This window comes from Anguilla anguilla, chromosome 3 (genome assembly GCF_013347855.1).
Source record: "Anguilla anguilla isolate fAngAng1 chromosome 3, fAngAng1.pri, whole genome shotgun sequence".
Lineage (NCBI taxonomy): Eukaryota > Metazoa > Chordata > Actinopteri > Anguilliformes > Anguillidae > Anguilla > Anguilla anguilla.
Window position 1 is genome coordinate 67,730,431 of NC_049203.1, and position 27,746 is coordinate 67,758,176.

General features: G+C 49.0%; 1 protein-coding gene across 8 annotated transcripts in view; it reads left to right on the top strand.

Annotated features, from left to right (window-relative positions):
- Positions 1 to 27,746, top strand: part of myo1b (myosin IB) — a 97,757-nt gene that overhangs the window by 61,721 nt on the left and 8,290 nt on the right. For 2 of the 8 annotated variants that reach the window (XM_035409318.1, XM_035409320.1), the window contains exons 8-23: positions 2,444 to 2,542; positions 3,411 to 3,514; positions 6,163 to 6,310; positions 7,443 to 7,561; positions 8,866 to 8,952; positions 9,139 to 9,204; positions 12,188 to 12,193; positions 13,734 to 13,838; positions 15,903 to 15,965; positions 16,489 to 16,689; positions 17,185 to 17,411; positions 18,668 to 18,868; positions 20,291 to 20,384; positions 21,520 to 21,669; positions 22,158 to 22,226; positions 22,767 to 22,853. In XM_035409318.1, coding sequence (XP_035265209.1) covers positions 2,444 to 2,542; positions 3,411 to 3,514; positions 6,163 to 6,310; positions 7,443 to 7,561; positions 8,866 to 8,952; positions 9,139 to 9,204; positions 12,188 to 12,193; positions 13,734 to 13,838; positions 15,903 to 15,965; positions 16,489 to 16,689; positions 17,185 to 17,411; positions 18,668 to 18,868; positions 20,291 to 20,384; positions 21,520 to 21,669; positions 22,158 to 22,226; positions 22,767 to 22,853 — 1,826 coding nt within the window. Of the gene's footprint in view, positions 1 to 2,443; positions 2,543 to 3,410; positions 3,515 to 6,162; positions 6,311 to 7,442; positions 7,562 to 8,865; positions 8,953 to 9,138; positions 9,205 to 12,187; positions 12,194 to 13,733; positions 13,839 to 15,902; positions 15,966 to 16,488; positions 16,690 to 17,184; positions 17,412 to 18,667; positions 18,869 to 20,290; positions 20,385 to 21,519; positions 21,670 to 22,157; positions 22,227 to 22,766; positions 22,854 to 24,035; positions 24,123 to 25,558; positions 25,646 to 27,746 lie in introns of all 8 variants that reach the window. The other 6 variants (XM_035409319.1, XM_035409321.1, XM_035409314.1 and 3 more) reach the window with 5 other exon arrangements.

The following is a 27,746-nucleotide window of genomic DNA, read 5'->3' on the forward strand; positions in this document are numbered from 1 at the left end:
CCCACAGCAACTCGGAGCCAAGAGGCTTATGTGGAAGCCATTCCTGTGTCCTGATTGGCTAACGGAGAGCCTGAGGGGACGGAGTAGAGATCCTGACGGTCAGTCGCTCCAATGCGGTGTTCAGTCTTCCTCTGCCAGTTCTGCGGGGCCTTGGGAGATGTGTGGATGCAATAAAACACACACCCACACACACACACACACACGTTTGTATTGCTGTACTTGTGAGGAATTCCCATTGACTTACATTCATTCCGTAACCTCTAACCCTAACCCCAACCCTAACCCTAACCCCAACCACTACATGCCTAACCTTAACCCTAACCTTAACCTAATTGTAACCCTAACCCTAAGTCCTAACCCTAAAACAGCCTCTTGAACTTGTGGGGACCAGCAAAAGGTCCCCACCTTGCGTAATTTTCCTCATCTTTCTATCCTTGTGGGGACATTGGGTTCTCACAAAGATAGTAATACATGCCCACAAACTAACATACACACACACATACTCACATACACACACACGCACCCACACACTCATGCACACACACGCATACACGTACACACACAGAGGAGAATGTGATCCTCAGACATTTTTACAGCAAATGCTGTTCTTCCATCTTCTTTCCATCTTCCATCATTGAGTGACATCACCTCCTTTTTTCTGTATCTATTTATATGCACCTATTTAGTTAATTGGATTCATAGATTAACGTTTAAATGTATTGCTTTGACTGACATCATCAACTTAACCTCCTGCCCATGAAGCGTCTTGAATTTGGATCGAATGGACTAATGGTGAATTGCTTCTAGGCTTACCAGGCAACAGTGTCATCATTCAACTCTTCCAGTGTACAAAAGGGGATGGGTCAGGACTTCCCCCCCCGACCCCCACTGCCCTCACACACACACACACACACACTCCAGGGGAAAGACTCTTGAACGTACTCATTCGTTTGCCCCTATGAGATATCAGTAGCGGGCTTGTGTGTGAGGTAACTTAATTGCCTCTGACGAGTGTAAACTAGACAGTTGACAGTGGGAAGATGACCATTGTAGCCTTGAGCAAAGGCCCTCTCCTGGTCCATTATCTGTTTGTGGAGGTGGAGAGAACAATCCTAGTGACTGCCTTCAGATAGCAGTGGTCAATAAAGACAATGGCCAACTGATACAAAGATCTTTTGCAGTGATTATAGATTGCGGAATCGGCATTGCTGTTCGTTGATGGTGCAGATCTTTACCGATCACCTTACGTCAGCGTTTTCCCTGATTGGCCACTATTGCGGAATGGGTGGAGCTCTCCCCCTGTCTCTCACCACTCTTGGGATCTTTGCTCTTTGTGACTTCCTGCCTCACACGGGCATACAAAGCAAACCTAAGTAAGGGTCGTTACTATAGTGACTCCGATATCTGGTCGTAAAACGGGATACGTTTTTTTAATTTTTATTATTTATATGGCAGCTGTTCAAACGGTCACCACGTATCCTGAGCTTGGAGATCTGAGCTGGCTTCATAAAACACTATCTGATCCCCGGTGAATTGTGGGTAATCAATTCCTGGGTGTGTGCGTTACTCTCTGGCTTTTGTAAAGTTTAAAAATAGACTGCAATCAAGAAGACACCTAGCCATAATGAATAAAAAAGGACCATAGAAACTTCAAGAACGGTTCTAAAACAAAATGGTTTCCTCAGGGCTGTTGTTTGCTGTTAAACACTGAGATCAGCTTATTCGGTGTTCTTTGTAAATAAGGACATGCTGTACACGATTGTGTTTTCCACTGCTCCCAGTATGGTTTTTTCCCCTTGGGTTTTCCCCTTTCAAAGCTACCAACCTGTACAGGTTTTCACGAACAAAATTGGTCTTGAACCCCACCTTGGTGCATTGTGACACCTGACTCAAAACATCTGATGTTAATCTCGTTCTAGCGGGTTTGCGTTTGTAATATGCAACCACAGACTTGATTTAAAACATGGATTAAATATCTTCTTTTTTTTTTTTTTTTTGTTTAAAGCAGTTTTTGTCCTCTTTGCACGTATAGTTCAGCAAGGTCAAAATCTGCTCTCAGAATTTTGAAAGGAATGTAGGTGTTTATCTTCTGATTGAGAGGGTGAGGGCGTAGATCTGGAATTTTTAGACATTCCGAGCTCTTGGGTGCTTCCCACTGTCCTGTCCAAAGCATAACACAGAGGGGATTGGAGATTAGGAAAGGAGTTCAGGTTAGAATGTGCATCATATGGACTGCATTTATATAGCGCTTTACAATTGATGCCTCTCATTTACCAGAGCAGTTAGGGGTTAGGTGTCTTGCTCAGGGACACTTCGACATGCCCAGGGCAGGGATCGAACCGGCAACCCTCCGACTGCCAGACAACCGCTTTTACCTCCTGAGCTATGTTGCCCCTTTATGATCATGATGTAGATGGAATTAACTCTTCCTCCTCTTCCTCAGATCTCCTTGAGAAGTCGCGGGTGGTGAAACAGCCTCGGGGAGAGAGGAACTTCCACATCTTCTATCAGCTTCTGTCCGGAGCGCCGGAGGACACTCTGAGTGAGTGATCGCACGTCATCCCAAAACCAAACCCCCCCCCCCCCCCCCCCCGACCCCCCCACTCTGACACTCCGTTTCACTGTCTCTACTCCCTCTGGCACTTTGTGCAACTCATTCAATTCATATGATACACCCGTTCTCCTGTTTGTTTATGTCTTATCAGTTAATTGTTTCCAAAGCAAAGAGAGCTAATGTGTGCGTATATATATATACATATGTACACAAAGTGATAACTTTGCAGAACGTTAATCAAAATGGTTCTCAGTACGGAGTATAGCATAAAAATTTGTTTCTGTAGATTTGTCATTATTGTTTAAGGTCTTATTATTTCAAGCGCCAGTCACAGTTTTAAAGCTTCTTTATGTACTGTATTTGTTGAATAGTACGTCCATTGAACGACACAAGGTTACAGATCTGAGTGCTAATGTGACCTCCCGGAGGATAGCTTTCACGGAAGGCATTCACTCACTCTTTGATTTAAGTAAATGGTTTGCCGCCATCAAAGCAGGGGGGAGTGAACAATGGTAACATAAATCTCCTATCTTGAGGTGCGTTTCCATAGAATCGTCGCCGTGACGATAGACCCATTGTAGTTCCTGCGAGCCGTGGTGCCAGTTGCCCCTGATAAAAGTCTCACGCAGGCAGGCAGGCAGGCTGGCAGGCAGGCAGGCAGAGAGAGAGAGGCTGTATAACATGACACCAGATCAGGATGCAAATCCCATGGGCCAAAATGAAGGCCATAAAATCTCTGCCGTCTGTTGATTGCTCACATGCACCTGCAGTGACACAACCTGCCAATCCAGCCCCCCCCCCTTGAGGTCTGACCTGTTAATGACTCTGTCTGTCTGTCCGTTTGTCCGCTCCTCAGAGAAACTGAAGCTGGACAGAGACTTCAGCAAGTACAACTACCTGAGCCTGGACTCCGCGGTGGTGAACGGGCTGGACGACGCCGCCTGCTTCCGGACCGTCAGGGTGAGTCCATTCATCCGCTAGCATGTAGCCATAGCAGGGCTTCCGATAACACGTAGCCATAGTGTGGCTTCTGATAGCATTTAGCCGTAGCACAGCTTCCGGTAGCATGTAGCCTTAGCATGGCTTCCCGTAGCACGTAGCCTTACCATGGCTTCCGGTAGCACGTAGCCGTACCGTGGCTTCCGATAACACGTAGCCGTAGCATGGCTTCCGATAGCACGTAGCCGTACCGTGGCTTCCGATAGCACGTAGCCGTAGCATGGCTTCCGGTAGCATGTAGCCTTAGCGTGGTTTCCGGTAGCACGTAGCCATAGCACGGCTTCCGGTAGCATGTAGCCATAGCGTGGCTTCCGGTTGCATGTGTACGTACCCTCCCTCCTCTTCCTGTTACTTTGTAAATACACCTCCTCACTGACTAATGGATGGAGTTTAAAACAATGCGTGCCCCAGTCACTCTGCCGAGATGGGGGAAGCGATCGTTATACTGGGCCCTGTTGGAGACCTTGGCTGTTCAGCGGCGCACGTGGTCCTGTATAAACCACCCGCGGCGATCACTGGACATCACAGAAGCGGCGAGAGGACGTTGTTCCCTGGCTGGAACCCATCTTAGCGCGCTCCCTCTCTGTTATTCCCCGGAATAGCGGCTCATTCCCCCCCCCCCCTTGTTCCTTCCTGTCCGAGGGGCGACTGTGCAGCTGCGGGGGCCAGACAAATAAACACGCTTCTGTGCCGCTGCTGTACACACACAGCACAATGGGGTCCAGTCCCCTGGAACAATAAGCCCCCCCCCCCCCCCGCAGGCCTGAGGCCTGTCCCACTGTCAGGGCCAGAAGCATGCGCTGCCGCAGGTGCTTCTGACTCTCGCCCTCTACCTCTCTCACTCTTTTTCTCTCTGTCTCGCTCTCTCACTCCCACTCTCTCTCACTCTTTCTCTCTCTTTGTCTTGCTCTCTACTTCTCTGTCGCACTCTTTCTCTCTCAATCTCTTGCTCTCTACCTCTCTCTCTCAGTCTTTATATCTCAGTCTATCTCCCTCTCTTTCACTCCTTCTGTCCCTCACTCTCCTTCTCCCTCTTCCCCCCTTTCTTTCTCACTTGGCCTCTCCAACTCTCTCCAACCTTCTCCCCTCACTCACTCTCTCTCTCTCTCTCTCACTCCCTCTCCCTTCCTCTCTTTCTCTTGTTCTCCCCTTGCTCTCTCCTTCCATCTCTCCCTCTCTCTCTCCTCTTTCTCCTTCTCTTGCTGTCCACTCTCTCTCCTTCTCCCTCTCTCTATCCCCCTCTCTCTCTAACTCTCCCCCTGCTATCTCTCTCCCTGTCTCCCTGCTCTCTCTCTCTCTCTCTCCCCCCACCCACCCTACTCTCTCTCTCTTCAGGTTGTGCTTTGGCGCTGTGTGTGTTAATTAGCATTCATCCCCGCGCTTGAAAAAGAGGAGGCCGTTGCAGGAGAGCTTACTCTCCTCACCCACGTAGCCGCCTCCCACACACAACACTCACAACGCTCTCACAGCACTCTCACAGCGCTTCTAAAACACCCTCACAGCGTTCTCACAATGCTAGCATTCTGTTTACAATCTCGCCCAATGACCTGTCGAGGAAGACCCCCCCCCCCCCCCCGGGCTGCCAGAGAGCGTCGAGGCTCCCCGTCTCCCCGAGACTCGTGCCTCCTCCCTGCCCCTCTCTCTCTCGCTCTGTCTCTCTCTCTCTCTCTCTCTCTCTCTCTCTCTCTCTCTCTCTCTCTCTCTCTCTCTCTCTCTCTCTCTCTCTCTCTCTCTCTCTCTCTCTCTCTCTCTCTCTCTCTCTCTCTCTCTCTCTCTCTCTCTCTCTCTCTCTCTCTCTCTCTCTCTCTCTCTCTCTCTCTCTCTCTCTCTCTCTCTCTCTCTCTCTCTCTCTCTCTCTCTCTCTCTCTCTCTCTCTCTCTCTCTCTCTCTCTCTCTCTCTCTCTCTCTCTCTCAGTGATGCTAGCGAAGCAGCCGGCAGCCTCACGATCGTAGAGCTCAGCGTTAGAGGGGGGGTTTCTGCTCCATCTGGATCCCTCGTTACGGTCGTGATTACAGGGAAAGCCTGGACTCCTGCTTTGATATCGGACCCTGACCCCGCCCACTAACTAGCTTACGTCTGCCCCTTTCCAGTCATAGTTATTACAGTGAGGGTGTGTTCGTTTTATCATTTGGGGTGCTTTGTCTTGAATGCCTTACAGAATGTCTTACAGGTTGTTCAAAATGGAAGTTGTGTTTGTGTGGTGTAATCCAGGCACCCCCTCCCTTCTCTTGCCGATGCTAGTATGTAGTTCGGATCCACAGTCGTTACAGCTGTGTGTGTTGTTATATACCGGACCCTTTCCCTTTTAATCCCAGAATTCATTGCGCCTGATCCCTCATTGCAGCTGTGTTGCTGTTCTTTACTGAAACGGTTTGCCCACCCACCCCCCTAACCCCACTACCCCCCTACCTACCCCCCCAACTTCCTACCACCCTACCCACCCCCCTAACCCCCCTATCCCCCTAACCCCCTACCACCCTACCCACCCCCCCGCCACCCCCCTCCCCCACCCCTCGCAGAGCTGGTCCACCGCATTTGCAGCCATATGAGGGGCTCTACCCCAAAAAACGTCCCGTTATTCACGGGCGCCTGTCCCTCTCTCTCCCAGAACGCCATGCAGATCGTGGGCTTCATGGAGGACGAGGTGCAGTCGGTGCTGGAGCTGGTGGCCGCCGTGCTCAAGCTGGGCAACATCGAGTTCAAGCCCGAGTCGCGCGTCAACGGGCTGGACGAGAGCCGCGTGAAGGACAAGAACGGTGAGGCCGCGCCCCCCCCCCCCCCCCCCCGCGAGTGGGCGGGGCCCTCCGGGGGGGTTCAGAGGGCTGTGGTCCCCACGCCGGGGTCGGGGAAGGGAGCGTGCTGTTCGTTTTGCCGTTTCGGTGTCCATGACGATGGGTCCCAAGGGGGGCTGCAGAGTCTTTAAAAGTGGCCTTAATGCCAGTCTTAACTGTGGGAGAAGGAGTACATTTGTGCCTCATAGACAAACTCAGTAAGCCAATTTTTCATATTTTCTGAAATACCATTAAGACGCAAGACATCGGCCATTTCTAAATAATTTATTTTTCTGTGCTAAACTCATACATTTTGCATTCAAATAATCCCCTGAAACACTTTCGAATCCATCTAGTTTTTCTCATCCGTTTCCTTTCGAGCACTGCTCATTACATAATCAGCACAAAAGGGGAGTCTTCTCAGCTCTTCATTTCTATCCCCTGTATGTCCTGGGTTAGTTAAGCAAAGTCATATGTGTTGAGTCAACACAAAGCTGCTAGTCCGTCCTCTCTCTGCTGCGGGGAGAACCTGCGGTGAGAGTACCTGGTTGAACCACCACTGCCATCTACTGTTGGATATGTGCCAGTGCTTCGGCAGCCTGAGGTCTGGAAACGTTTAATGCCACCAACAACAATGGAACCATTATAGCCCACAACCATAGCTCCCATTCCAACCTTGTGAAACAAACCAAACTACGCTCTTCCGTTTTATGTGATTGATAGACGTGTAGATCAACATTGCGTTCTTTATAGCCAAGAAATGTGTGGTATGACTATGCACCCGGACTCAACCAGTAAGATGTTTGCTTAACTTATGTCATTGTTGTCATGGATTACATTATGTCCCTCTGAGAATACTATGAAGCCTCACAACGCCCAGGATAAGCCTGGGCTTATATATGACACCGGTTTGGGTGGACAATGTGCCTGATACTCTTACGTGGCTTTTACCTACCCATCTATGTTATGAACAAAATGGCTTCACTGTGATGCAACTGGAAGTACTTAGGTTTTGGGGGGAAATCTTGAAGCCGTAGTTATGCACGATTGGGCTGGTGTATAGCTGGTGTTACAGCGCCATTTTTTATGTTCATCGTGCATTTCCCGCTCCGGACAGACCTGAAGGAGATGTGCGAGTTGCTGGGGACCGAGCAGTCGGTGCTGGAGAGAGCCTTCAGCTTCCGAACTGTGGAGGCCAAGATGGAGAAGGTCTCCACCACCCTCAACGTGGCCCAGGTAAGACCTGCCTCACCTGCCACACCCCCCTGAGAGTTGACTCCATTCCATTCCAAGGCGAGAATGCCGCAAAATCCAAGTCTTGCTTCACAAAATCCTCTGTGTGCATTTTCAGCAAAAGATGCTTGCACTTAGTGATTGTAATGACGTTTGGTGATGTTTTTGATAATTTTATTTTCACAGTATAACGTTCATGGTACCAGTAAATAAATGTGTTATATAACCTATAACAGACATGGGAGAGATTTGTGTTGTCAGGTTTATTGTGCTCTTATCTTGCTTTACACCCTTATAGGGGGTTTATGCACTGCTGTTCTGCTTTTTGAGTTGTTTTTTCCCTCTGTAGGGAAGGTAGGGCAAATTTAAAACCTTTGGGATAAATGTTAGGCTGTGAACGTTGATTTGGTGAGTAGAATCAGGTGTCCCAGTGCTGGGCTAAAACAAATACCTGAACCCGCACTGTCTATTTTTGGATAAGACTGGACACCCCTGATTTAGACAGTTTAGAGAACAGCATATTCATGGACGCATTAATACACAGATACTCCAAGTCCAAATCTCTTCATCACAAACATCCGGTCAGTTAAAACAAACAGCGTAGTAACAGAAGAGGTTCCATGGCAGTAAATCAGGGCTGTGGCTCGACCTCCACAGTATCGTAAGAGCTCCTGGGGACCAGCGGTCCGGTCCCAGCGTCCATGTGCAGGGGTGCTGGGGGGGGGAGGTTAATGACAGGGGTCCTCAAAAATGTTAGAACATAGGATGTTCTGGGGTGGTGGGGCCCAGTGTGAGGTCTCTTCATGGGGCCCAAAACCCCCGGTGGGGCCCCTGTATGCGCGGGACAGTATGATCGTACTCCACTGCTGCCCCTCTGTCTCAGCAGAAGATGGAATGTCGAGAGAAGTTGAGTTTCTTATGTTTGTTTACTCCCCCCCCCCCCCCCCCCCCACTATGTTTATACTGCTGCATTTGAGGACATGCTGGGCTTTGTTTTGTTTGAAAATGAGCACTTGAATTGTCCAAACGTGCATGCCTAATAGTGTCAGAAACATTGCATAGAAACATTGCCATATCAGTATGTGGGCCGAGAGCCTGTATCTTACGCAAGCCCAAACGTTCATTAAATCAGCTGCTAATGTAAACTATGCGCTCTGCTGGAAGTCACACGATGTAGCTAATTAAATGGGCGTGGCCTCGTTGTCCATGTAATCCCCCTGCGTCTCTCTCCTGTCGTAACTCTTGCCGGCGCTGTGTGAGTAAAACGGAACGATAATTTCTGTCGTCTCTCTCTCTCTCTCTCGCAGGCCTACTACGCACGGGACGCGCTCGCCAAAAACCTGTACAGTCGTCTCTTCAGCTGGCTGGTGAACCGGATCAACGAGAGCATCAAGGTGCGCTCCCCGTTCCCAGCCTGGCAGCAGGCCGTCTGGCTGGCAGCGGCTAGCTTAGCCTGCGGCGTGTGTGAGAGTCCTGAGCGTGTTCGCGAGCGTCTGCGCTGAGTTAGAACTCGTTCTGACACCTTGGCTTTAAATGCATATGGATTCAGTCTCATCCTCTCTCTCTCCCTCCCTCCTCAGGCCCAAACCAAAACGCGCAAGAAGGTGATGGGCGTCTTGGACATCTACGGCTTTGAAATTTTCGAGGTAAAGATCGCCACTTCCTGTTCCTTCCCACAATGCCGTGCAGGTGAAATTAATGATGAAGCTTTATGTTATGTGTGCTGTGAGCACTGGAACCACCTTGAGTGCATCTCAATGCATCCATGCATGCACTGGGAACTGAGACAAGAAGAGAAAGAAATAATCCTTATGGAAAAAACCTGGCCCGCTGTTGGCAAAGTGAGTGAGGAAAAGAACTGCAGTGTGTTCTTGTTTTTGCAGCACTGATAATTTCGTAGCCTCTGATAAGGCCTCACATTCAGCTGGGGGGGCTTTGCTGCTCCTCCTGAGCTGCATGGGCTTGTTGTGGAGCGGTGGCGGAGCAGCTGCAGGACTGGTCTGATGAGCGGAGGGTGCAGGTGCACGTCGGCCCTGCATTCTTTCTGTCACAGCAGCTGGGCCGTCTTTCCCAAAATCCGCACGCCACCGCCACCGCCGCAGCGTGCGTACCCTCAGATACTCACACACACTCTCTCGCATTCTCCTACTGTACGTGTGAGGAAATGGTGTGTGTGCACTCGCACACTCATATGCACGCACGCATACTCATGCACGCACATGCACACACTCACACACTCTCACACTCATATGCATGCATGCATACTCATGGACACACATGCACACACTCACACACACTCGCGCACTCTCACACTCATATGCATGCACGCACACGCACACACACACACACACACACACACCAGCACACAGCCTGTATAGGTTAGTTTTACTATCACTGTCATTCAGCTACAGAAACCTGGAGACGCACGCTGAGGCGATGGTCTGGTGGTTGATGGTTTTGGCTCCTAGTTTCTTGCAGGAGGCCATCACACACATGCACGTGTAATGCGCAAATACCTTTTCTTCAGCTTACCTTTTATTGCGTCTCGTACAATTTCCCTTCCCAGCCTGATACAAGGCATTCATAAAAAAATATCAGTCGACTGACGCGTCCTGTGTGAGTCAGTCTTTCAGCCAGCATGCTGCACAATGTTAGCTCTGACTCAGGGGGTCGGTGTGCTGTGGGACTTTTAGATGTAACTCATTAATTTCCCCCTGGAACATTTCTCAGATTTGGTTCAGTGAGGCAGCGCTCTGTGGTGAGGGGAATGGCGAGACAGACGTCTCGTACGCACGGTCCGTGCGCAGGAGCACGTCTTATTTTTCTCCTCCCTTTTGAAAACCCCAACTGCTGCATTGCAGACTTGGCAGGTCTGCTTCCTGGGTTAATTTAAGAAAAATTTTAAGAGATTATCGACAGCTGCCAGATCTGTGGCCCAGAACTGCGCAATAGGTGGGCCTGTCGAATCCGAAGCTGTGGCCCAGAAGCGCTTGTCGTATGACAAAAAATTGCAAGGTTTGAAACGACAGGCATTGGGCCCCAGTGGTTGTTTGACCTGGCAACCTTTCCGCTTTCGGAAACTTGGCCGTGTGTGTCTGAGGGCAGACGGGGGAGTCTTAGCTAAGCGCCGCAGCTGCCATGCTTATGTGCCCTAACGGGCTGGACAGAGCCAGTCCTGACAGAGGGGCACTTGTGCCTGAGAAAGAGGGGTTTCGAGCTGGGAGGTGGGCGTAAGGTTGCCAGATTTATAATTTCGAAAAATCGGACAACGTGCACAGCTGGAGAAACGTGCGCAGCTGGAGAAACGTGCGCAGCTGGAGAAACGTGCGCAGCTGGAGAAACGTGCGCAGCTGGAGAAACGTGCGCAGCTGGAGAAACGTGCGCAGCTGGAGAAACGTGCGCAGCTGAAAGCTGGGGCTGTCGGAGCTGGGGAGGGTTCCTCCCCGGAAGCGAGGAACCGACGTTGGATCGGTCCCTAAAACCCAAATCCTTTACAAACTACCGGTAAATTTCTTATCCGTCGGTCGCACGGACCGGATGGTGCATTGTGTCCGGTCGGGACCGCGAACCGGACAAGTGCAAATATTTTGGAGACCGGAAATTTCGGAAACCCGCACGCCTGGGAACCCAAAGTGTGGTTGCGGGGGGCTGAAGAGCCTGTCTCTCGCTCACTCCTTCCTGACGGGCGCGGGGAGCGCCCCCGGCTGAAAGGGGCGGGCCTCTTTTTTTTGGCCCTGAGAAAACAGCCGCTGTCCCGGTAAGGATCCCGGCGGGTCCTTAAAGGCGAAGATCTGTCTGAACGGGTCCCAGTGGGTTAATAACGCGTAGCGCTGCGTCTCACCGTAAACACACGCCACATGTCAGGAAGGGGTCTGCTGCCTGTGGTCCCGGAGAGAAACGGGGTCTGCTGGTTTTCGTTTCTGCCTTAAATTCAAGAGAGCCAGTTATTTGACGGCGCCATCAACTGCCAGTTGCTCAATTAGCGTCTCATTACATTCTGCATCCAGCAGACCCAGTGTGACTGTCCAAGGCCAGGGTTGGAGACTCGTTGATGCAAGGTTACACGCTTAACAGCGCCAGTATGCTAGCAGAGCTCTAGCCCAGATGTAGTGATGTCTGAGGACTGTCCAACTGCTTTTATTCTCCTGTTTCTTCTTTACATTATTTTGTGCAGTAGCTTTGCCCAATGCACACTGGTAAATAACGCTGGTCCTCACAGAGTCAAGATGTTTGTGAGCAGTTTCGTACTTTTAGTGCATCTTGGATTTCTGGTGTGTTATCTGGTGTGTTATCTGGTGTGTTAATCCTGACAATATTGTATGTTTCTACCACCACGTTCCAGCATGTAATGTTAAATTTTTCCCATGTTTGCCTGTCTCCCTTTCCCAAAAAGACTCAAACCTTTGTATAAACACCTCAGCCATCTCTAACAAATGTATTTTTTTTGTTTGTTTGTTTTAATGTGCAAGTGTGTCCTCACGTTCTAGTAAATTTGTTTGGGATTTCCAGCCAGTTCGAAAAGAGAGTCCCTTAACAGTGAGAGCTGACTTGGTTTTAACCGTGCGTGTGCCACTGTCTCTGACCATCTCTCTCCTCCCCTCTCCTGAATGTTTTTGTTTGTGTCGACAGAACGGCGTAAGTACAGAGGAAAAAGTGTGGTGAAGGAGTGAAGGCATGCTGCAATTCTAGCCTTTTAATTCTAGTCCTAATTTAACTTGCGTCATGTTACACGTCCCTGCCTGGGTGGGGAGGAGCGGCATCGCTTCCTGTCTGGTGCACAGCTTTCTGGGAAATGTAGTCAATGTTGCAACCACGTCTCTGTTGCACTGGCACAACATTTCCAGAAGGTTCTGCATCAGTCAGGCGCTACCCCCTCCTACCCCCCCCCCCCTCACCCCTGGCCCGTCCCACCCTCTCTGTTCCAAGCACAAAAACAATGCTGTCTGATTTCTGAAGGCTCGGTGGTGGAGAAGTGACTCAATCTCAATCGGCCTGCAAAGCATTGTGGGTGTTTAATATGTCCGCCCGCCTCGTGGCCATCCCATGAGGCATTGGGAAGGCGGCCCCCTGTGCCCGGGAACAGAGAGTAGGTCTGGGCCCTCTCGTTAGTTGTGGCGTTTGCCTGCCACTCCCTGGAGTTTACCGCGAGCTTTGCCTGGTGCCTAGGTGCACCTAAATGTGTGGGCATCTGCTGTGGCTTTTTTTATTTTTATTTTATTTTTTATTTTGTTGGAGGGATGGAGGTATGCTGGTCTTCTGAAATGGAGGTAGAAAAACAAAGGAGATTTACTTTAGGAAAGCAGGAAAGCAAGCAGGATGTAGCTTCACCAGTCCTGCTTTTTTGCGAAGGTCTTTACCCCCACACTGCCGTTCTACTCTTCGGGCTAAAATGTTCTGTTCCTTCATCTTCCCTCCAGTTAGACTCAGCAGCGCCTCCATCTCTTCCATTGTTCTTGTAGACCTTCTCTAGAGATGCAATCCTAACATGTGTACCATGAGCAAATAAGTGTGGCCTAACCCATCCAACCAGAACCTTTAAGCAAATGAACATCACTTTAACAAAACTGGTCGTAATTGACTGGGGACGGGGACAGGGTGGGGGGGTGGGTTGGGAAGGGGGGGGGGGGGGGGGGGGATAGGGATCAGGAGTCTGGAGGCGATCTTAAAACATACGGCCGATTTACATTCATTTGTACATCATCGATTCTGTGCGTTCATTGTGGTTTTGTGTTAACACTGCGGAGTGCCCTAGACTGCGAAAAAAAAAAAAAAAAAGGTCTAGATTAGCATTGCTGTTTCACAGAGAACCTCGCACAGAACTTAAATCCTGTCCCCTTGTACGTCAGAGGGAGCTTTTAATGTCTGTTTGTTTGAGAGAGATTACCGTCTTTGTTTGGGTGTCATTGCCACAGGGCAAGGGGTGGAAGTGCTTATCTTAGCGGCATAATCTGTTCTCTCTCTTCGAGGCTCCAGGGTGTGTTATGAAAAGAACTGGACCGCAACCACACAGCTGGGTACAAAGGACATGTCACTAAGTCTTCATGTAGCAGAGACGATGAGAACGCGGTGTTGTTGAGCGCACTGTTGAGGTGTAATGTGGAGGAGCGGTCGTTCTTTGCCAGGTTTGTGAAGGAAGGGAAAGTGTGGGTCCTGACACGTTGTCTTCTGCTAACAGGACAACAGCTTCGAGCAGTTCATCATCAACTACTGCAACGAGAAGCTGCAGCAGATCTTCATCGAGCTGACGCTGCGCGAGGAGCAGGAGGAGTACGTCCGTGAGGTGAGAAAGAGGAGAGGGGGCTGCGCGCACTTGCACCAGCGCCATCTGCTGGGCAGGAGGTGTAGGACAGGGCCCACCCTGGTCACCCTGGGCCCTGAACGTGATTGGCATCTGTGCTCATAATTATTCTGCGCACCCCACGCACTGATTCAGTTTTTTTCCGGCATAGCCTTAACGTGACACGTACACACTCTAGTGTGGACACACTTGGCTGCCCTTTAAGGTCTGCTAGCCTAGCTTCTTTGGGTTTTACATTGGAGGCAGTTTAAAAGCATTCCCATGTCATTTGGAAAGGGTTTCTGACCCTGATACTGTTAAAAGCGTATATCAGAGGCCTTATCTGTTTCAGTCCCTCTCTCTCATTTCTACAATCCCCCTCCTCTTCTCTCCCCCATCCCGTTATCATTCTTTATCGCTCTCCCTCTCTTTCTCTGCCTCCCTCCCTCCCTCTCTCCCTCTCTCCCTGGGTCCTGTGGGATGTGGGGTGGAGGTGATCCCTCCGTCCAGCTGGGGTAAACACTTTGTTCCCCCGGCCCCCGGGCTCGGGGCGATCGAGCCGCGCTCTTGTTTGCTTTCAAACCACCAGGAATGCGTCCTGCTTACCCTCTGACCCCCCACCCCACCCCACCCCACCCCCTCACCCCCCATCTTATTCCGCTCCCTGGCTCCCTTCCAAAATTAGTGCATGGGAACCTAGGGGGGCCCATGAGACCACGCGCGGCTTTGGAAGGAGGCACGGAGGGGGGGGACGGGACGGGACGGCCAATCCTGGTTGAGGCCCGCCCCCCCCTCGCCCCGCCTCCACCTCCGCCTCGCTCCGTTCACACAATCCACCGAGGACCCGTTTCCCAGCCCAGTTTGAGACGCTGCGCGCTTTTCTCTCGGATCTTGTTTGTTAACGAGGCGACGTTCTTTCCTCCGACACTCGTTATGTGCCACATGCTCAATCACGCCCGCCCCCCCCCCCCCCCCCCCCAAAGGGCTGACCCAGGGTCAGTCATCAACCCCAATGCTGCACCCCTCCCACTCCACCCCCCGCTACCCTCCACCATTATGTGCGAGAGGCTGGTTCTGATACGCTAGTCAGTGCTTTTTTTGGGGGGGGGGAAACTATCTACGGAATTTAACAGTTCACATAAATACAAACAGTCGTGGGCTAAGTTGGTCCCTGGTGCGTACATGTTCTGAGTGTGTAAGAGAGCCGGAGGTCCAGCATCTCTCACCAAGCCCTAGACCCTGGAATGCATGGTGAAGCCCGATGGCTTTAGCAGACTGAAATGGAGAACTGCCCGTTTTAATGCAAATGGTAACGTAACTAACCGAAACAGTAAATCCACCGTTTGACCATAATTTGTCTGGCCTGTAATAAAATCTAAATGAGCTTTATTAACATGACAACAAGAATGCAGGATGTCTGAAACAAAATATTAGCAAAAAGATGAAAAAATTATGGACAGGAATAACAGGATGTGCATAAAATTACAGACTCATACGTAAAGCAAAGTGTATACTGTACATAAAATATATTTTTCTTTTTCCATGTAAAGTGATTTTCTGTCCTTGGTGTCATAGTGTCTCCCATGAAAGGGCTATTTTATTCTAGCTGTTCTCTTTCTCATCACTCAGTAGTGACTCTTCTGGTCAGTTAGCCACCCAGCATCTACCCAGTCTGTCAGTATATAATGTGTTTTGAAGCACTCAGAGTTATAGTATATCCTCTTAAACAAATTTTTGAGATATTTCTTTTGTAGAAGATTGTGTTAGTGCACTTTATCCTGTGTGGAGGTAGAGCTGTATTCCAAGTGCACTGTACACCGTATTCTGAGTTCTGTTGATAGTTTTGAGGTTTTTTTCTATGTAGTGAAGGATTTGTGGTATAAACGGTGCAAATCTCTTAAGCCTCACATATCTCACATCTCCATCCCTATAGTCTTATCAGACATCTAGGATTACACTTCAAGGTGCTGTGTGGAGCAGCCAATTCCATTCTGAGCCAATGGCATTTGGAAGTTAAACAGGAAATGGTGATCCGTTCAAGACCTCCCTTCTTCCTGTTTTCCACAGGGGATCGAGTGGACCAACATTGATTATTTCAACAATGCCGTCATCTGCGACCTCATTGAGAATGTAAGTTTATTTTACTTATTTATTATAATTTTATTCTAATTTCAGCTTGAAACCTGGAGCTTTTGTGTCACTTTTATTTCTTGCACTAGTCCGTCTATGAGGAAAGTCACCAGCAAGGTGAAGCATAAGAATTGAATACATTAATTAATTTTCTTTCTCCATCTGAATATTCACTCTAGTTTAGTGGTTCGCTCCCTCCCTCCCTCAGATATTCATTATTGTGTTAGTGCCTGTTTCACTGCCACATCGTCTCGAAATTTAGCTTGACAACATAATTCAGGCGTTTATTTCTGTTATACTGCTACATAACGGTACGGTAGTAACTGAAATATTGATATTTGAAATTATGATTCATTGTGGCTAATAATACAGTCTAGTTTTATCTCTTGTTTGCAGTCATCAGTGCCTTGCCTCAGCTAACCGTCATGAAGTGCTTTGGACTGAGATGCATATGGATGTTACCTGAACGTGTGCTGCGGTTTCACTCCCCCACCCCCCCCACCCCCATCGTTGCTCTGTGCAGAACCAGAACGGGATCCTGGCCATGCTGGACGAGGAGTGCCTCAGGCCGGGCACGGTGACGGACGACACCTTCCTGGACAAGCTGAACACCGTGTGCGCCGAGCACCCGCACTTCGAGAGCCGCCTCAGCAAGAACTCCAAGTTCCTGGCCGACCACAGCCTGCCACACAGCTGCTTCCGCATCCAGCACTACGCCGGCAAGGTGGGGCGGCGGGAAATCGCCGCGGAGGGCGTGGGGGTGGGGGTGGGGGTGGGGGTGGCGGGGGGGGGGGGGGGTCACAAGCCTGGGGCTGCACTGGTTCTTGTACTTTTTAATATCAGTACCCAAATTATAAGTATTTTTTTAATATGGGGCACCAAATTTAGAAGTACTTTTTATTATTGGAACACAATACTATAAATACTTTTTAATATTGGGGCCTAAATTAAAAGTACTTTTTAATATCGGGACCCAAATTAGAAGTACATTTTTATATCAGGACCTAAATTAAAAACACTGTACAATATTGGGACCCAAATTAGAACACCTTTAATATCAGGTCCCATGTTATTAAGTATTTTGTAATATTGGAACAATTTAATATTGAGTAATTTAGTACCTTTCAGGGATACACATACTAGAATCGCTTAGTGGACTACAGACTGTGTGTGAATATCGTGACTGAGGGGGAGCGCGTGTTGTGTGTCTGCCCTGTAGGTGCTGTACCGTGTGGAGGGTTTCGTGGACAAAAACAACGACCTGCTGTACCGGGACCTGTCCCAGGCCATGTACAAGGCCAACCACAGCTTGATGAAGCTCCTCTTCCCCGAGGGAAACCCGGCCAAGGTCAACCTGAAGAGGCCCCCAACCGCTGGCTGCCAGTTCAAGGCCTCGGTCGGCACCCTCATGAAGAACCTCCAGACCAAGAACCCCAATTACATCAGGTAATCCTAAACCCTGATTATGCCAGGCTATCCCTGATTACATCAGGTAATCCTGAACCCTGATTACATCAGGTGATCCTAAACCCTGATTACGCCAGGCTGTCCCTGATTACATCAGATAACCCAAAACCCTGATTACATCAGGTAACCCAAAACCCTGATTACATCAGGTAACCCAAAACCCTGATTACATCAGGTAATCCTGAACCCTGATTATGCCAGGCTATCCCTGATTACATCAGGTAATCCTAAACCCTGATTATGCCAGGCTATCCCTGATTACATCAGGTAATCCTAAACCCTGATTATGCCAGGCTATCCCTGATTACATCAGGTAATCCTAAACCCTGATTACATCAGGTAACCCAAAACCCTGATTACATCAAGCAATCCCTGATTATACCAGGTAACCCAAAACCCTGATTACATCAGGTAATCCTAACCCCTGATTACATCAGGCAATCGCTAATTACATTAGGTTACCCAAATCCCTGATTACATCAAGTAATCCTAAACCCTTATTACATCAGGTAACCCTAAACCCTGATTACATCAGGTAACCCAAAACCCTGATTACATCAGGTAACCCAAAACCCTGATTACATCAGGTAATCCTGAACCCTGATTATGCCAGGCTATCCCTGATTACATCAGGTAATCCTAAACCCTGATTATGCCAGGCTATCCCTGATTACATCAGGTAATCCTAAACCCTGATTATGCCAGGCTATCCCTGATTACATCAGGTAATCCTAAACCCTGATTACATCAGGTAACCCAAAACCCTGATTACATCAAGCAATCCCTGATTATACCAGGTAACCCAAAACCCTGATTACATCAGGTAATCCTAACCCCTGATTACATCAGGCAATCGCTAATTACATTAGGTTACCCAAATCCCTGATTACATCAAGTAATCCTAAACCCTTATTACATCAGTTAACCCAAAACCCTGATTACATCAGGTAATCCTAACCCCTGATTACATCAGGCAATCCCTGATTACATTAGGTTACCCAAATCCCTGATTACATCAAGTAATCCTAAACCCTTATTACATCAGGTAATCCTAAACCCTGATCAAGTCAGGTAATCCCTAACCCCAGCTACACTGGGTAATCCTAAACCCCAACTTCATCAGGCTCTAAACAAAGTTTCTGTGTCAATCGGGGGGTAAGAAACTCAGCCCTGTAGCCCTTTGCCGAAACGTCACCCCCCCCCCTTACTCACAAGATGGCGGCTCTTCCCTTCAGGTGCATCAAGCCCAACGACAAGAAGGCGGCCCACATCTTCACGGACTCGCTGGTGTGCCACCAGGCGCGCTACCTGGGCCTGATGGAGAACGTGCGTGTGCGCCGCGCGGGCTACGCCTTCCGCCAGGCCTACGAGCCCTGCCTGGAGCGCTACAAGATGCTCTGCAAGCAGACCTGGCCGCACTGGAGGGGCCCCGCCAGGTAAAAACCCGCCGCTGTCCTCTAACGCTAACGCCACGGCCCCCAACCACCGGTCCCTGGCAACATGGCCGCCGGTCCCCAGCAATTACAGTCAGTCATGATGAAGTGCGTGATGCTGCTGACCTTACAATGTTGTGGCCATCACTGAGACTTTGAGTCTCAGATTTGCCGGGTTCACAGGCTGAAAAAGTCTGGAATGCCACTGCTCTAGTCCACGGAGGACGGAGGGAGAGGGAGAGTCATCCAGTCCTAATTCCACTGGTGTTGATTCTCCACGTCTCGAATCAAGTTGCGAGTCATTTGGAAATTCTTCATACTCGCCTCTGATTGGTCCCGATTGGTCACGTGGCGCATCCGGGTCAAAAGAAAGCAGATGTGCTGAGGGTTAAGACAGACAGACAGACAGACAGAGGTGCTTTATTAGTCCCTGTGAGGAGAAATTCTGGTGTCACCCAAGATGAAGGAAAGGAGTCAATCTGATATCAACAGTGACGTGACTGCTGTAGAAACAACCCTGGTGCCTTGAATACATTTCACATTCTGCTCAATCCACAAACCAGTGAGGCGAAGCACATTTAGGTTTCGCCCTCAGTGGAAATATTTCAGTGGATATTTAACTTTAAAAGCCTCCGTAGTGTCGGTTGGCGGACGATGGCGACAAGCAGGGGCCTGCTGGGGCCGCACCCTCTGCCGAACAAGCCCCGGCTCGGCCGCCTATCTGGTTGCCCGGGGAGACGATCGCACGGGGCCTCCCGGTGATGATCGCGATCTCTCGATCGGTTCGTCTAGCTCTCGTCCGTTGCCCGCATAACTGTGAAACACCCTGCCCGACAGCGGAAAGCCCTGCAGGGACAGAAGCCCTTGTCGGTGGCGTGTTGAGACGCAGGTTGGCCCTCATCCCTTATCGCTCTCGACAGCGCCTGCACTGTCCTCGTGTGTGTTGCGCCACAGATGAGGCGCGTCTTTCTGTCGGGAAGAGAAGGGAGAAACACGCTGCGTATTTGTGTGGGCATCCTTATCCTCAGAATCTTAGCCATCCTAGCACACTGAGCTGGGTTGCTCAACTTTCAGCTTCCTGTCTCAATAGCCGGGACTAGCGTGTTCATTTTGGCAATCGCTGAACTCGCCAGACTGTATCTGTGGAGAAAAATCCAAAATCAAGTGAAATACAGCTCTCACTGGTCAACAGTAAATTTCCACAAGCATTCACGCACTCTCTCTTTCTCTTACCCTGCAAATTTCTTTAAGGTTACTCCCTGCTTCCTGTCCTGGCTGTAATTGTTGTCATGACATCATAGCAGCATTGAGGAAACTCTAGCATTATGCTAACGCTAGCTTGGTGGAGCTCTGTCCATTTGGTGCTGAGCGTGGGACTGACTGACTGACTGACTGACTGATTTGGGGGTTTTGGTGTCTCTGCAGGACGGGGGTGGAGGTGCTCCTGACCGACCAGCAGGTGCCAGCTGAGGAGTTTTCGTACGGGCGGTCCAAGATCTTCATCAGGAACCCTCGAACGGTACCAGCCACCCTTCTCTGTTTTTGATCTCCCCCTACTGATCACGCTACCTTCAGTTGACCTCTAAATGGCTCTAAATGGTGTATCTGGGTCAATCGGGGGCCAAATCTTTAAGGAGGAAAGATATGCAGTCTGTGTGATCGGGAGCATGTGAGTCTTCAAAAAAGTCTGTATAATTAAAAAAAAAAAGTCCTCACATGACTATGGATGACTGTAAATGTGATTTAGCAATGGTGTGTGCAGTTCCATAATTTGTCCTCTGACACAAAGAGCTATGATTTAATGCAAATTGGTTGCAACGTTCACAGCTTTGGTTTAATTTCAGAGTGAGGTCATGTCCCCATTGGCCGAAAGTAGGAGAATCATTGTGTAAAGTGTGCTTTTTATATAGCGAACAAAGCGTTGCCTAAAGTATGAGAACCTTACGGAACAAACAGAGAACGTAAGGCAGCATCTTTGCATGCCATCAAGCCCAAACAACCAATGCAGCAACCTTTGAAGATGTGACACATCCTATTATCTCTGTAAATTCCTGAGTGCAGCATCTCACAATAGTCTCGTCAAAGATTTATCAGAATCTTATCTTATTTAGTCGAGTTCAACATTCCGGTCCCATAGTGATGTCACTGGCTGTCCGCAAATGAACCGATTTTTTTTGTTTTTTTCTTTTGGCTATTTTTTTGTCTGCAAGAGAGAGAGCAGCAGGTTCTTTGATCTCCTTGATGGAGATGAAGGTGGTCGACGTGGAAGACGTTGGCTAGATTGCTTTGTATCTCTGAAATTGAGTCAACCGTCTGGGTCTTTGGTGGTCTGTTCTCCCACTGTCATCGCATTGTCTATGGATTTCTGGCGGTTTTCGAGACCAGGTTAGACAGGTTATGTCTAGTTTGTAGGTAAACAGTGAGCACTATGTACCCTTTAGTGGCAAACATTGTTGGGCTGAATAGCCTGTTCTCGTCATTATATCATGCTATGTTATTCTATGCTATGCTACGCTAGCATGCACATGTAGATGTTCCCTTCCCAGTTTACCTGGGCGATTTTCCCCTGAAAGGATGCTCCCCTGTCGGATAACTCCAGCCAGTGACCCTGCCTGACCCCTATTTCCTGTTTCCTGTTTCCTGTGTCCTTCCAGCTCTTCACCCTGGAAGAGAAGAGGAGGCAGTGCTTGGAAGACCTGGCCACGCTCATCCAGAAGATCTACCGCGGCTGGAAGTGTCGCAAGCGCTTCCTGCTCATGAAGAGGAGCCAGGTCGTCGTGGCGGCCTGGTACCGTAGATACGCGGTGAGTCGTCTAACCCCGCCCCGCCCCGCCCCCCCCCGGCCCTCCTCCGCCCGACTGTAGTTAAAGCCCCGTGAGAGCGCTTGCATTGTGGGATACTGCTGATGAAACGTCCAAACACAGGAGGCAGATCGTTTCTCAGCAACTTAAGCTAAGCCTTTGTTACTGTCCACGTTGGCACGTATGGGAGATTTGACGTCCTTGCCTGAGTAATGTTAAACAACCGATGAGTTGTCCTCCATCTGTTTCAGGCTAGCGTGCATGGTTTTGTCTACGTGTTGTTTGACATTCATAAGCCAAGAAATCCCATGAAAATGCTGACTTGTCTTATTCCTGCGTGCGTGTACAATGTCACGGAGACATGATGCACCCTGTTACTGAGCAGTGCGTGACCGTAAACCTCGGGGGGGTTTGGATTTCCCAACGGCTGTGTTTCCGTCGCTGTGCCCGTTCGGCCAAATTAAGCTTCTTTCCTCTTTGTCGTGTTGCAGCAACAAAAGCGATACCAGCAGATCAAGAGCTCCACCATTGTGATGCAGTCGTTCACCAGGGGGTGGAAGGTAGGCTCACCCCTCCCATCGCAAGATCTCTCCATTTTCCAGGAGTGTCAGTTCCAACCGTCAACCATGTTGAGACATTATAGCTACCTGAGGTTACTGCCATGTTACAGACATTTCATGAGAACATTACCTGGTCCAGGTACTGTACCTTGATTAATATTGCGCCCAGGACCAGTGGACCTCACAAAAATGTAATGTACTGCTTTTTAGCTTTACTTGACCAAGACATCTGTGACTTCTCAATGAGAAGTGTGTTAGCATTACAATGCAGCTGAGCTGCAGTCAGATCTACATCTCACTCACACACACACACACACACATACATATACACACACACTCACACACGCACACACACACACACTCACACACGCACACACACACACGCACACACTCGCACACACACACTCACACACACACTCACACGCACACACTCACACCCACTCACACACACACACACACACACACACACACACTCGCACACACACACGCACACACACACACACACACACACACACACTCTCACCCTTTCTTTGTCTCCAGGCCCGTAAGATCCTGCGTGAGCTGAAGTACCAGAAGAGGTGCAAGGAGGCGGTGACCACCATCGCGGCGTACTGGCACGGGACCCAGGTACGCTACGGGGTCTCCTGGCCTCCGCCAGTTACAGCAGGGGTGCCACACTCAACAACACCACTCGCCAAAAACAAAAGGGGTCCGGCAACAGGGTCCTGCTGAACCAGGGTGGCGTCCACCTTCAGTCTGCAGGGACCTGCTCGAAGCTTTTTAAAGTTTTCACTTTGCTGATACGTTATAGCTACGGTGCTGACGTGCAGTGGCTGTCACGTGCCCGCAATGTTTCCGTCTTTCCCGATGTCTCTCCAGCCGTGGCCATTTCCACTAGCTAGTTCTTAGTGCCACTTTAAAAAAATAAAGCTCTTTACATACCATGCAGTTTTTGAAGCTTTAAGACATAATTCTGCTCATGTTCAATTGTAATAAGCACTAACTCTTGCTCATTTGATGGAAGTCGTTCATTGTATTACATTACAGGCATTTAGCAGACACTCTTATGCAGAGCAACTTGCACAACTTTTGCTCAGCATCCATTTATTCAGCTGGATACTGAAGCAATTCAACTCGCTCAAGGGTGCAATGGCACTGTCCTACCTGGATTACAAGCCCAGTTACAAGCCCCCACACTGTTGCCTACATTCTCCAGCATTCTTTGCTTTTCACATGATGACATCACTGCATCATCTTACCCTGAATGCTAGAATAGGCTTTATTACTGCTGGTGTAACTGTGTCAGGAGTGGACAACGAGAGAGGTTTTTTTTTGCTACTTTGCGCCAATCAGAAGTCTTTGCTGTCTGCAGCAAAACTCTGTGATTGGACAAATCGATTTACCTGTAATGTCATTCAAAGAACCAATAGCTCTTCTCATCAAACTCACCTGACCAATAGCAGCAGGAATTGATCATTTGGGTGGGGGTATCAGAACGTGGATGTGGTTTATTTTATTTTATTTTAACATTTTTGACAAGGGAGGATTAAAAACAGCTAGCTGTGTAGTCGGAAGGGATCTGAACACAATCCTGATTTGCCAGAAAAGCTGCTTCTTTCCCCACTGCCCCCCCCCCCCCCCCTATCCTGTCTCTCTCTGTCTCACTCTGGCTGAGAGCTTCCACACCTCACCGCTGCTTCTCTCTCTCTTTTCCCCTTTCCTCGCTCTAATCTCCGCCCCCCCCCCCCCTTGCTGTGACCCCTCCCACACCACTACCGCCCACGCCCGCCCCCCCCCACCCCACGCCAGGCGCGGAGGGAACTGCGTCGCTTAAAGGAAGAGGCTCGGAACAAACACGCGGTCTCTGTCATTTGGGCCTTCTGGCTGGGCACGAAGGTATTTGGGTTGCCTGCCATCATGTTTCACCCCCCACCCCCTAATCATCTAACCCCCCCATCCCACCCTCCAACCTACCAGTAAACCTGCCTCCGCCCCCCCCCCCCCTCACCTGTTTGTCCAGTGACTCACTAACTCCCTGCATCCGAGAGTGATAATTAAACAACTTTGCACTTCCAGGCTTCACGTTGGGAGGAATTCGGGTTTCTGTGTGGAGTTTGTGTAACTAACAGCTTTACCCTCTAACCCCAAATTTAATTAAGTGAAATGTACTACTAACTTTGCTTTTTAATATGACCTTTGTGCTTGAATGTAGATTTACTTGCACGTTTATAGATCATCCGGGCTTGATGACTTCCTGAAGGAATGTTGCAATATTCTAATCCAATACGTTTTGAGCCATTGCAAATAGAATGAAGATTTGGATCTGCACTACAGTTAACACCCTGACATAAGCAAACAGCCTGTTTATCTGGGAATGGCATTAAAAAAAAAAAACAGTGCCTAATCCCAGCACTGTATGCGGTCATGAGGTCGTTCCCCGTATGTCGATGCTATATATAGCTTGGATATTAGTACGTATTTAGTAACATATTTTAGAAGCCTACTTTCAAGGCAAGAAAAGCCTTTGGGCAGGTCACATGTTTTATTCGTTGAGCGCATACTGTATGTGGTTCAACGAAACTGAATCCAGGTTGATCTGATGACCTGTTATGCAGTAATTCTACAACCCTGTAGAAATACCCCTGCTTTTGGTTTTTTTCAAACAAAAAAAAAAAAAGTGCTGAACAGAACTGCTGTTATTAATATCCCTGTACACTTTGATCATTCCCCCCCTTTCCCCCTCCCATGGCTGTATTTTAAGTATATCATGACCGGGTTCAAAAATACACTCAATATCAAAACCATGAGAAGCATCAAAAGCTTTCTTTTCTTTTAAAAAAAAAAAAAATATATAAACAGATTGTCTCAGTCTTCCTGGTTTCTGTCACAAGACCTCTATAAACGGGTCTTGTGTGTCTCTGCGGCTTTGTACGTAGTCTTTACCGTGCAGTCGGATTAGTAGTCTGTGATGCCGATTGGCCGGGGTACGGAATCTGAAGCCTGGGGTAAATAGTAGGGTGTGTGATGCAGAGGCACCACATGTTACTCATTTTAAACGTACGGTATATGTGGACCGTTTTCAGAGTCGTTAGCCAGCAAGCAGTGGAGCTGCGGTTAGCGTGCTTTGAGATGTTTCATTGCGGGGGGGCTTTCTGTCATTTCTCCTTGCTATTATTACGTCTTCTCTGGGGTATGGCTTCTTCAGTGTATATTTTTCTGCCTCTGTAAGACCTATGCTGCTTATTTCTGTTTTTTAATATATGCCTCCCCCCACACCCCTCACCCCCCCCCCCCCCAAAAGAAAAATAAATAAAATAAAATGACACCCCCAGGCTCGGAGGGAACTGCGTCGCTTAAAGGAGGAGGCCCGGAACAAACACGCGGTCTCTGTCATTTGGGCTTCCTGGCAGGGCACGAAGGTATTTGGGATGCCTGCCACCCCTCCACCCCCGAACCCCACACCCTACACCTGCTCTGCATTTACCATCCCCCCATCCCCCATCCCCCGTCTCCGTCCGTCCCATTGAGCCAGCGCCACGATTGGAAACGACCGTGAACTCGCACCCATCCACCCGAAAAGCATGTTACTACATCGTAGAGGCCTGCACCCCCTACCCCCATTGCATGAGTATAGTGCATGTGAGACTGCGGAGAACGCCTAGCCTAGCCTAGCCTCGCCTGGAAGGATGCATCCACGGACTGATCTTTTTATTTGATTTTTTGGGATTTTTATTTACTTATTTTTTTTGACAGTTTGTCCCGGGGCTGGGCTGACCCCTCCCTCCAGACATGGCGGGGGCGATACCATCTAAATCGCAACTTAAGCCTTTTTCTGTCTCCCAGCAAGAATTGGATTATGGCTTTTCCGGGGTCAATGGAGCAGCCGTAAAAGCAATGGAGTTCTAGAACACTAACTTAGAACTTTAAAAAAAAAAAAAAAAAACATTCCAAACAGCCTGCCCTTCAGACGGTTTTAAAGACCCTTTTAACGGTATTTGAACTGTGTATTTATGTGTATTTACGAAGATTATTGATTGTCATTATTTCATTTATTTATTTAATTGTTTTCCTTTCCCATTCGAGGTCTCTGCCTTGTTCGTCCAGCATGCTCTCATTTTCGCACGTTTCATTCTGGGACCGGTCCGCATGCAGTGGACCCCTCTTTTTGCATTCGCCGCATGCGTAGTTCCCCTCTTTGCTGCATGCGTCCTCCTGCACTGCTCTCCTCCTGCATTGCTCTCCTCCTCTGTAGCGTGCGCCTCTGCCTGCGACGACCATGCGTGTGCTCTCGACCGTCAAACCTGTGCCTTTTTTTTAAATTGAAGCTTGGGAATTAACCTGATTTTCAGCGAGGGCCAGGCACACGCCCCACCAGAGCATCCTCTTCCCCTTAATTAAAGCCCCTGTCCTTCGGAATGCTGTTCTCTAAAAGCGGCCAGCCTACTGTTTTAAGCGTAGCATATTGTGTGGAGGGCTTAGGAAAACCTGCAGCGTTTTTTGGATTAAATCTTTCAGGGGACATGACAGATTCAGTTTGCCCTGAGACCAGTGCCAGGCCATAAGAGAGGATTTACAGGGCACAAGCTCTCCTGTGTTTCTGTATTAACGCGGGAGAATTAGGAGGGTTTGGGGATTGGATCGGTCTAGTCTCGCTTCCCTTTTTAATTGGGAAGTTTCAAACACCAAGCTGGCTGAGCACAACCAGTACGTGCAGCTAGTCAAATATGCTGTTAGCAATGCTAGCACTGGCCTATTTATCCTGTTAGCTGTGCTAGCGCTGGCTTATTTGTGCTGTTAGCAATGCTAGTGCTGACCTATTTGTGCTGTGAGCAATGCTAGCACTGGTTTATTTATCCTGTTAGCTATGCTAGCGCTGGCTTATTTGTGCTGTTAGCAATGCTAGTGCTGACCTATTTGTGCTGTGAGCAATGCTAGCGCTGGTTTATTTATCCTGTTAGCTATGCTAGCGCTGGCTTATTTGTGCTGTTAGCAATGCTAGTGCTGGCTTATTTATCCTGTTAGCTGTGCTAGCCCTGGCTTATTTGTGCTGTTAGCTATGCAAGTGCTGGCCTATTTGTGCTGTGAGCAATGCAAGTGCTGGCTTATTTGTGCTGTTAGCAATGCTAGTGCTGGCTTATTTGTGCTGTTAGCATTGCTAGCCCTGGCTTATTTGTGCTGTTAGCTGTGCTAGCCCTGGCTTATTTGTGCTGTTAGTAATGCTAGCACTGGCTTATTTGTACTGTTAGCAATGCTAGCGCTGGCTTATTTGTACTGTTAGCAATGCTAGCACTGGCTTATTTGTGCTGTTAGCTGTGCTAGCCCTGGCTTATTTGTGCTGTTAGTAATGCTAGCGCTGGCTTAGTTGTGCTGTTAGCAGTGGCTTGTTTGTGCCATTAGCAATGCTAGCACTGGCTTATTTATGCTGTTAGTAATGCTAGTGCTGGCTTAGTTGTGCTGTTAGCATTGCTAGCATTGGTTTATTTGTGCCGTTAGTAGCGCTAGAGCTGGCTTGTTTGTGCT